The 11,391-nt window shown below is 33.2% G+C and overlaps 1 protein-coding gene, 1 long non-coding RNA gene and 1 pseudogene across 4 annotated transcripts; 1 reads left to right on the top strand and 2 right to left on the bottom strand.

Moving 5' to 3' along the window:
* LOC107648445 lies at positions 1–2,214 on the top strand (annotated as a pseudogene).
* Positions 2,585–7,561, bottom strand: LOC107605109. Of its 3 annotated transcripts, none has more exons than XM_016306860.2 (10): positions 7,254–7,561; positions 6,975–7,062; positions 6,562–6,676; positions 6,075–6,183; positions 5,932–5,984; positions 5,620–5,676; positions 4,765–4,870; positions 4,155–4,317; positions 3,967–4,064; positions 2,585–3,500 (listed from the first exon to the last, which is right to left on the bottom strand). In XM_016306860.2, the coding sequence occupies exons 3-10, from the start codon at positions 6,583–6,585 to the stop codon at positions 3,448–3,450; spliced, it is 663 nt and encodes a 220-aa protein (XP_016162346.1). In that variant the 5' UTR covers positions 6,586–6,676; positions 6,975–7,062; positions 7,254–7,561; the 3' UTR covers positions 2,585–3,447. The 3 variants fall into 3 exon arrangements, with proteins under 3 accessions (XP_016162346.1, XP_016162345.1, XP_016162344.1); XM_016306859.2 differs by having other exon boundaries at positions 2,585–3,145; positions 7,219–7,554; XM_016306858.2 differs by having other exon boundaries at positions 2,585–3,145; positions 7,254–7,554.
* LOC107605112 lies at positions 8,572–10,824 on the bottom strand. Its single transcript, XR_001612467.2, has 3 exons — positions 10,608–10,824; positions 10,030–10,388; positions 8,572–8,701 (listed from the first exon to the last, which is right to left on the bottom strand). It is a non-coding gene; the product is annotated as an uncharacterized LOC107605112 (long non-coding RNA).

Genomic DNA, 11,391 nt, shown 5'->3' with positions numbered 1-11,391 from the left:
CAACTCATGAGCAATCTTTCTATTCAGAATTCACACTTGAAATTCCTAACACTTGAGTTTAATCTGTGAGAGTTGAAGCTTGATCTTGTGAGTCATACAGGATCATATTGACGTTAATATAGTTGTGGAGGGAATGGGAGTGAAGGGCATGTTGTTATTTATTATTGTGGATATGGTTACCAGTGTCAATGCAACCAAGGTTTTGAAGGAAATCCATATCTTCATGCTTGCACAGGTTATTAACTAATTCTATTAAATATTCATCTATCTTTATATAGTTTAATTTGTTATCTTTTCTTTGACAATTTCAATTTGTTTTCTCTGTTATTGCAGACACTAATGAATGTGATATGGGAAATCATACATGTCTAATGAACAATAATTGTCCTAACACAATTGGATCCTACCAGTGCTTTTGTCCCAAGGGACAATCAGAAAATGGTACCAAAACGGTTGCCACAAGAAAAATTTGCTTCCACGTATTATTATTGGTAAGAAATTTAATTACGTTTACATTTATAAATAATTAGTCAGATATTTTTATTTAAATGCGTAAAATATTTCATATTAATAAAATTGTAGATATCAGTTTGTATTTCAATAATAAATAGCTGTTATTCTATTCTAATGTATATATAGCATCAGATAAGATAAGATAATACTTGTAAGAGAAAATTAAAGAATTTTGTCCAACACATTCATCAGGTGCAAGTGCAGGATTCATGGCTATTTTGGTGGGGACTTGTTTGTTATACCTAAGGTTAAGAATCGCAGCAGAGGCAGCCGGAGCTTTATCATATCTTCACTCAGCTGCTTCCATTCCAATTGTCCACAAAAATGTTAAGAGTGCCAACATTCTCTTAGACAAAGATTACACTGCCAAAGTCTCTGAATTTGAAGCTTCAAGATTTGTTCCACGGGATCAAGTTGCATTAGCTACAATGGTGCAAGGAAAGATGGGTTACTGAGAAAAGCGACGTGTATAGCTTTGGCGTTGTGCTGGCAGAGCTTCTTACAGGAGAGAAAGCTCTTTCATTTGCGAGGTCGGAAGAGAAAGCAAATCTTGCTATCTACTTTCTATCTTGCCTGAAAGAGAATTGCTTGTTTGAAGCTCTTCAAGTTGGAATCTTGAATGAAGATAACAAGCAAGAGATTATAGAAGTTGCTAATATTACAGCAAAGTGTTTGAGTCTTAAAGGGGAAGAAAGACCATACATGAAGGAAGTGGCAGTGAAATTGGAAGGAATAAGGGAAATGTCACAGCAACAATGGGTCAATAATGCCGACAACAATTTTGAAGAGACCCAATCGCCAGAAAGACATGATAGTATTGCCAATGATGAAGAAGCCTTATTGTCTTTAGCATATGGAAGGTGATAGTATCACCGTATATAAGGCAATAAGGCTATATAAGGCAATAAGGCAATAGTATTTCACCTATCACCTTCCATATGCAAAAGACAATAAGGCTTCTTCATCATTGGCAATACTATCATGTCTTTCTGGCGATTGGGTCTCTTCAAAATTGTTGTCGGCATTATTGACCCATTGTTGCTGTGACATTTCCCTTATTCCTTCCAATTTCACTGCCACTTCCTTCATGTATGGTCTTTCTTCCCCTTTAAGACTCAAACACTTTGCTGTAATATTAGCAACTTCTATAATCTCTTGCTTGTTATCTTCATTCAAGATTCCAACTTGAAGAGCTTCAAACAAGCAATTCTCTTTCAGGCAAGATAGAAAGTAGATAGCAAGATTTTCTCTTCAAAATTGTTGTCCGCATCATTGAATATTTGAATATATTTTTTTAGAAAAAAATTCAATTAAAAAACTTAAAAGCGTTCCATGTTGTGATCCTCCAAGTTGTGTAATTGTCTTCACGAAGTTTATCTTGGATTGGGACGAAAGCATTCTTGGATGCAGGTGTTGAATTTGATAGAAGAGGTGCCATGATTATTGTTGCAAAACTTAAAACAGAAGGTTGATTTGGAGAAATAAAAACAAGAAAAATTGATCATGATCTTGATTAAGTTATGGCTCTGGATACCATATTGGAGTTTTGGAGATGAAGCAATGTGTGAGTAATCGAGAAAGAGAGAGTAGAAAGAGTGAGAATGAGAATATTAGAATTAGAATTAATTGAAAGATGTGTACATTCTGATTCTAGAGTCTAAACTTATATATAGCAAGATAATGCAACAACCTTGCTTCTCACTCTATAACAAACTGAACCAAGCCTCACTTTTCTAACTAATTTCAGTAACTAAATCATATATATCCTAACAATTATAAAAACTAGAGTGATTATATAACTTTGATAACACTTTAAAAGTATTTCATAAATTAAGGTTACTTTTTTATTTTTTATTTTATTTTTCAAATTAAAAAGTAATAGTTTCAATTTATTAAAAAAAATAGTTTACATAACGCCACAATTTTTTACATGATATTTAAAACTAAACTACTACATGTTTTACCCTTTTTCTTTACTATAACTTATTTTCTTTACATCATAATTGATTAAACTTAAGATACTTGTATAAAAGAGCACTAAATAGTAATTTTGTATAATTGATAACACCAATAAAAGAAAATAATTTGGTTGTAATAATTGTCAACCCACCCACAAACTTAATCACTAAATGACAGCATGACTACTTTGACTCGAGCTTAGCAGGTAAAGAAGCACATGCTTTAGGCCTCACAAGAAAAAGTACCATTCTGAAACAACGCCTATAGGAATAAATTGCCAAGACAGTGAAATGGAATTATGTTGTACTTGTACATGGCCCAAAAAAAAAAGAGTTCAGCACAGAGTCAGAGGTAGATGCCATACGAGTCTAAGATAGAAAACAAAAATACCTTTTTACACTCAAATTAGTATCACTGCTAAAGAACATACTTAACACTAAGTCACTAATAATTTGACTTATAACCATGTATTATCTTCATCCAACAAGAGATTATGACTGCTCATAACCAATAATAAGCCCTTCCTTTGGAATTCATTGCCCCTTCCTTTGGAATCCATTGCTAGAAAGAAATGTCCACCAATAAGAAAATAGCAACAGACATACAGTTTTTAATCTAACCTTGGACATCCCAACACCAATGATATCTGCTCTTGTAGAAAGGGACTGACCAACTGCATCACCAATAAAACGAATGTAACAAGAATATTGATATCCTTATGAATGTATGACATAAATGAAGAAACCCATTTTTTTTTTATGCAATACGCACTAAAGGAATCATATAAAGCATGATAATGAAATTATGATGGAAACTTAACTAAAAAATTATAGTAGGATGCTAATCAGATCAAATTTCACAGCTTTTATAAAGGTTGGGCCGAGATTAAGCATTGTTTCCTTTAACACCAGTCCAAAATTATAATCGGAGGTTTTATCATCCAACTCCTCTTCTAAACTTAGTTGTAGAAACTTCCTAATCCCCGAAGTTTGAATATTGATCACAGCAGCGGCAACGGAGGAAAATACCTTCCATTATAAAATATAAGTCAATATGGACTCACTTCAACAAAGAGCCAAGAAACCATTGAAGGAAACAACTAATGACAAATCCACCTAATATAACATAGCGCATAGCACACCTAACCAAAGGATGTGGATTTATGTTTATTTATACAAACCGTCAATTGAACTACCTCAATGAAAAGTGAACTTAATTCCCATGATTGAGCTCATATCACTAGAAGTTCAGGTGCAGCTCAAGCTCAAAAACTAATTCAAGTTAAATTAAATCTTCTGATAATAATAACCATAATAATTAAGGAATCCAATTGAAAACAGCCAACAGTAGAGTTAACTAAGTTGCAGCTTGCCCCCTAACATTTCAAGCAATTTCAAACAATACTTAATTCATAAAGCTGAATTCCAAATCGAATTATACATATATTAGCACACCCCAAATGAAAAACAATAAAAATTTATCATGTTTGTGTACCTGGGTACCAAGGTTGAGGCCAAGAAGGAGAAGAGTAAGGAGGAGCAAGAGGATCCCCGAGGTGGCGAAGCCATACTGTTGTCGATTTTCTTGGCAACCTGAGGAATGCGGAAGGTCTCAGGCTCAAGTAAGTCCGCTATCGATCCCTCGCTTGAGGAAATCCAATAAAGGAGACACCATAAACTAACCTCATAAAGTCCAATATCTTCATCAGGAATCTATATAGCTGCAGCAGATTTGAACCACGCAAGAGTATGAGGAGATGGCGAGCAAATCTGGCATTGTCTTTGTCTAAACAAGCAGAGATAGCGCCAATGGTACCTTGGGGAAGAAGGTTTAGCAGTCCAGCCACTACAAAGATACAAAAAGAAAACATAGAGAAGTTTAAAATACACTCCTGAACCACTTCATAATGAATCCAAATTAAAGACAACTGATTCTACCCCAAGTTTATGTGCTGTACTGGGTTTCATAGTAAAGATATTTTGTTTAACAGAACACTACAAGTGATGACAGTGAAATATAGCTGTATTAATGCATTTCCACATGATTAATGCCTAAGTTTCATGAATTCAGAATGCAGTGCACTACTTAGCATAGGTTATGTAACAAAACACGTTTAGATTTTATGAATGATTCTGCTTTTTCACAAATATATACTGAGTTTTTAGGAGTTTCCATGGGTGTTGATTACAGATAATTTCCTTTCAAGATCTGGTAGAACTTTACATTTGAACATCACAGATAAATTTCAGACTTAAAAAAAAGGTACAGTGAAAGGAAAATGACATCATGTACCAGATAAGAAAGACTCAGAATGGAGGTGCAGCGCGTTGCAGCGGCAAGTCTTCACAGCGGTACAGTTAAGACTTGCTGGACTGGATTTTGCTTCACCTCTTTTGTCCTGTGTTCTTGTCAAGAACAAAATCAAAACAAAAGAGTAAATTGAAACCAAATCAAGAAGAAAAAGATTAATGTACACCAAATTGAATTCTGAAACCAAAAAGTAAACAGAACAAAATTGAAAGAGGGATTTTTTAGATTAAATGTAAAACCATATATATCTTCTGTTAGATTTTGAGCTATTGGTATTTTAATTAATTCCTTGTCAATTGAAATAAAAATAAAAAATAAAACTAAAATCAGCTTCAGAAATGCCCTTTTCTTTTCTTTCAATCCTCATGTGTCACTGATTTGGACCCAGCAGCAGTCAATAGCTTGTAACTTGCAATTTAGAGACATTCTTGATTCTTATAGACACATTTAATTTGCACACATGATCAATTTTCTTTTTTAGTGGGTCACCCCCACCCCAAAAACTAAAAGAATCTATAGTGAATATGAATGAAGAGGTAAATGGATTTCATCCATTTTTGGCTAGAAGGATTTGATTTTCAGTACAATTTCTAACTTTAATTTTGCAGTTACATACATATTTATAATATCTTCTTGAAACTTTATCAGTTAAAAATTTCTTGAAACTTCAACTAAAAACTTCACTACAAAGCACACAATAAATCAAAATAGTAAAACATTCAAATCCGTAACTGTAAACAGCCACAATTAACCTGAATTAATAGAAGATATGGACAAAATCTGAATCAAAATAACCTGAATTATTTATTGAAAAAAAAAAAAAGAAAATCCGATCACCTCATCTGCTAGCTTCATTTCAGATTCACAGAGAAGCGCAATCAACATTTGCTTGACCTGTTAGAAATAACGCAAAAGAACAATGAAGCTAGGATGACTAAAATTAATCGGACGTAAGCGGAGGCGTAGATGAACACTACAACAAATCATATTTTAGTGGCGAATATCACTTATTAAGTGTTCGTAGAGCACACTTCTGTAGGGCTAGTTGTTTTTTTATATCATGAAAAAAAGAGTGAAAATCTAATATCATGAAAAACAGAGTGAAAATCTAAGTAAATTGACACATAATAGGATTGCGTTATATGCTACCTTTTGGCATTCTACAATGCCTGTGCTGTCCAAATCATAGAGCCTAAATGAAACTGCAAGATAATTGCAAAACCTAAATATGAGTTTCACAATCGAAATCCACTTTAACCAGAAAAGGGGTTAGGATTCAATCTTCTACTTACAATCAATCTTGTCTTCCAGTGGTGCATTTGGGTGGAAGACATTGATAGATCGAACAAAGTCATCAAAGTCAATTACTCCCTTCCTCTTAACATCAAATAGATAAAAAATCTGCATGCAGTAAAATTCTAATGTCAAAAGGACATTCAGATAACTGAAATGACTAATGCTTGGAGATACCATGAAAAACAATGAAATTTATTACTAAGTAGCAACTAGCGAAGACTCAAAAAACACTTATTTCTATATGGAAATTTAAATATGGAGATGCATGTGCCTTTATATCTAAAAGAATACTGACCTCTAGCTAAATGTGTCATCATGAGCATTTATGCTTCAGGTTATTAAAGGGATTAAGAAATTGAGTTTCTTCCGAAAGTATATGGCGATAGAACAATGTCTTCATTAACCTATTTGCATTGCAAATTATCGATTTAACAAAGTAAATTTGTGATGCTAGATAGGCATTCACTCATGCATGCAAGAAACCTTAAAAATGAAGGCCTTATTCATAAACCAGACCCATGTTGTGTATGTATAGTATCCGATTGACAAAGATATTCTCCTTTTTCCTATTCTTGAAGCTTGCCAATTGAAATTCTTCCTGCAAAAAAAGAACACTGTAATCAAAGAACAGACTATGAAATGAATGTGAAGAACAAATAGAAATAAAAAATATTGGTAATTGTATAAGCAATTCATCATGATATTGTGTGACTCTGACAGATTCTATTTAAGAAAATGAAAAGCACAAAAAACAATATAGTATATTGTTGATCATTCATATCAAGAAATAAAAAAGACACACCAAATATCTCATAATAAAATGAACATCACAAAATAGATGTCATAAATACAACTATGTTTGAAATTAGGAGGAAAACGCATTTGCTATATGGTACCTTGCTTATTAGATCATCATCAACAACCGAACCGAACTGCTTATGCTCTTAAATAGCTCAAAAAGTGCTTCAACTTCACTGACAGTGACTGTGAAACCAAAATTTGTTGTAAGTTTAAACTACTAAAGTGGCATGAAGGCTTGAGAAATAGAGATAGAGCCAATTCAATAATAAATATAAAACAAGACGATTCTGTTTTTCAATAATTAATAGACCAGAAGACCGGTAAAGCATATGAACCAACCAATTAGAATTGAAATTTGGAGAGGGAAAACTAACACTTTTCCTACTAAAGTGGTGACAAGATGGATTGTAAATAACTTGATGCCATAGAAAACACATGCAGCTATTCTTAATCTTTTCAACCTAGCAAGTAGAAGAGGCTAAAAATATTTTATCTGTGATTTGGTTTATATGAAAAATTTCAGAAGGAGAAGAGAAAAGGAAAAGGGAATTGGGGATGTGTTGGAGAAGAGGAAGGAGGAGGGGAAGGGAAAGCCTCAGATTGTGAAGGAGAAGGGGAAAGGAAAGGGAATGGAGAAGGAGAGTTTTTTTTTTTTTAGTAACTGTAAAATGATATCTTTAATGGTAAGCCTAAACAGAAATTAATTTAAGGACTATTACGAGTCTCGAAGGATAATTTTAAAAACGAATTTAAGTAATTATTAAATTTAAAGATATTTTCAATTTGCAAATGAACTTTTAAAAGAAAATCTTATATAATTGAAAAAATCCACTTTGGACTTAGTCGAGATTTTTCCATTGTTATGAAAGAATAGTGAGTGAAGTGAGTCTTAGAGTAATCAACTAACTCATTTTGCTACTATATTTTATTTTCTTTTTCTCTTTTTCTTTCCTCCTCTTTCATCTACAAACTTTATAGGAATAATACTCAACTATGTGGTATATAGCCTTTAATATATACCTAACATACACACTTTGATATACACACTCATCTCATATAAAATTGCAAAACAAACTTAAAAACTCTTGCATCTCTTATATTCTTCTTTGAAAAAAAAAACAAACACTTTTATATAATAATATATTCTCCTAACAATATATAAATATAAATATCCAAGACTCAAGAAAACCATATATGATATTTTGATTCATTAATTGACCTCACAACTTAATGGACCAAACCCATCACACACTATAATTTTTTATGGCCTACGAAGACTAAGCAACTTAACATTATCAACAACAGGCCTACAAAGAGAAGAGAAATCATCACTCCTCATAGTGTAGAAAGTGCTAAGGAACATGACCCTCGTTCTTGGGCTAACAGAAACAAATTTTAGGGCTGCCCTTTTAAACCCACCTTTTCCTTTGGACTCATAAGGCACTTTTAGGGTGTCTTTCCCAGCATATGCTTCAACAATCATAGACCCTTCACATGAATTGCTTGCATCTCCAACTGCAAATGAGAGCCATGACCAAAAAAAAAAAAACTGCAAATGAGAGCACATATGTTTTGCCCGGGACGGTTCGCGCCACTTGCGCGATCGCGCTCTCTTTACCGGCTACTAGCTCCACGGCTCTTGTCCCTTGGGGGACGGAGAAGTGGGCCGAGTCGATGTACCTCACAGCCTTGAGGAACTCGACCATCCAAACCGGTAAAGGCGAGTGGCTATCTTCAATGTTGGGTGGGATTAGCACTCCCCATGATGTGTTTGGGAATACATATGGTCCTTCTTCAAATTCACCATTCTTCAATATATTCTCTGCGACATTTTAAATAGGTTAAAAAGTTAGAACAAAATACTACTTTTGAAATGGTTGATGAATAATTTGTAAATCTTTTAAAATTAAATCTAACGGACAGAACTCAATTTCATCATATATTCTATCTTAAAAATTATACGCCATATATAAATAATTTGGAGATACTAAAATGTGAACTAAGCTTATAAAATTCCAATTTGCAAATGAACTTTCAAAAGAAAATCCTGTATAATTGAAAAGAGAAGTGCTAAGAAAACAATGAAAATTTTGAACAACATAAACAACCACCAATCAAATGAAAATATACTACACTCTAATTTAATACTACTAATTAAATTTACTCTTTTAACCTTATTAATTCACATTGTTTACACATTGTTCAAAAATCTTGTTAGTTACTTATACTTTTCCAATTAAAAAAATCCACTTCCGACTTAGTTGAGATTTTTCCATTGTTCTGGAAGAATGTTCTGGAAGAATGTTCTGGAAGAATGGTGAGTGAAGTGGGTCTCGGATTAATCAACTAACTCATTCTACTACTATGTTTTGCTTTCCTTTTCTCTTTTTTCTTCCTTCGTCTTTCACTTAAAAAAAATCACACTCCAATACTAATTACCACAAGTCTTACATTTCTTTAAAGATATAATCTTTAAATAATTTATAAATATAAGACATTTTTTGTCTCTTTAAATAACCAAGCTGTGCAAAATTCCTAGGAATCATAATCGAAAATTGGACCTACTCTTAATAAAGGTTTACCTGTCATTATAGGAGAGAGATCATTAATTGTTTTAGAGCAAGAAAGATGTTCCAGAAAATATTAATTTAACCAGTCATTATTATTGTTCCCATAATTATCCTCAATATAAATTACTAAATTAATGTGCAAGCCATGATTTCAAACTCTGCAATCAAGATTACGGCATTGATGTTACAATTTTGTAACCCTTTACAACAATTACAGCAACATCAACTGCAAATTTTACTGCAGCTAGAATTACAACCACATATCCAAATCATGATGGGACCAATAAACTTTTTCTCCAACAAATCATTTAATTTTGTAACAAATTAATTAAATTCATAAATTTAGAAGCAATCCTCCAGCACCTTTGATTACCCTAAACACAGGATTCTAAAATCCATCATCTATCACATTAATTACCCTAAACTCTAATTTGAGCTCTAGCATTTCATTATGGGAAGAATTTTGACAGAATTTTTTTTGTTCAAATTGCTTGTGAAAAATCAAATTCTCCAACAATTTAACTGAACAAAAAGAACAAAATGATGCTGTAAATGCAAATTACAGTATTTTGGGGCTGACCTGGTCTTTGACGGCACTGAGTCCAAAATCGGACACCTTGAGATTCCCATTCTCATCAAGCAAGAGATTTTCCGGCTTCAAATCACGGTGAAAAACGCCGCGCGAGGGCAGTACCCTACGGCGGAGATAAGCTGCTGGAAATACTTGCGAGCGAGATCCTCGCTGAACCTCCCTTTCGAAACCTTAGCAAATAACTCACCGCCTTTAACGAACTCCAACACGAAATAGATCTTGGTCTTTGTCGCCAGCACCTCGTGCAGCTTCACGATGTTTGGGTGGTTGAGCTTGCTCATGATCGAAACCTCGCGCTTTACGTTCGAAACCAGCGACGTTCCCATTATCTTTTTCTTGCTTATCACCTAGCATTCCACAAATTCAAAAATGTATTTTAACGAATTCGATCACATTGAAGAATTCGATTCAAAATTCAGAAGTTTCTGCAAATCATTCCTTATAAAGAGAAAATTTAACACAATCAATACATCAATTTCAACCCCAACCAATCACAGAACTTTTCAGGTTTCTTCAATAAAGAGAAAATTATTTGATCTTGTCAATTGAAACTCCAAATGATTTACCTCTTACGGCAGCGCGAGGAAGAGGAGCGACGGTGGCGTGAATGTGAGGAGCGATAGTGACACGGCAGCAACAGAATGCGACGGCGGCACAACCATGACGGAGCGACCACAGCAGCGAAGAATGGTGTGAATTTGGGGTTGAACGAGAGAATTTGGGAGAATTGCGTTTCTGCACTTTGGAAGCGGGAGGGGGGCGCGGGTATATGTGTTTGTGGTTATAAAAATCGACGGCATATGGGTCGATTTTTATTTAAAAAAAAAATAACACTCCTAGCATCTATTTTATATATTAAATTTATACTGTTAATTTTAGTTTGGAAAGCAATTTAGACCATTTAAATTTATCGACGATATCTTTTACGATATTTTAAATAACAGAATAGATATTATGTGCATCGATTTTAAATTAAAGTATTTTTGACCTCAAGTGCATCGATAATGTGACTATAATAGAAAAAAAATTAATGCTTTATAAAAATATCGACGACCTGATTGTCGGTTTTAATATTCCATTTTCAATTAAATTTTTATTAATATCGACAGCAAGCCGTCGAAAATTATCAACGGCAGAAATAAACGTCGATTTTTGGCGTAAAAAAAAATACTTTTTCTTATAGTATCAATTCATTTATTTTAGTCAAATCAAATTATTAATGTAATTGATTAGTTCTAATTATTATGGTCAAATAAAATATTAAATAATTTGATATTTATTGTAATAAAATAAATAAATAAATAAATAATATATTTAAATAAATCAAATAAAATAAATTCTTATCCTCTC

Source organism: Arachis ipaensis, chromosome B06, assembly GCF_000816755.2.
Source record: "Arachis ipaensis cultivar K30076 chromosome B06, Araip1.1, whole genome shotgun sequence".
NCBI lineage: Eukaryota > Viridiplantae > Streptophyta > Magnoliopsida > Fabales > Fabaceae > Arachis > Arachis ipaensis.
Note: the sequence above shows the minus strand (reverse complement) of the source record. Positions and strands in the feature narration are given on the sequence as shown.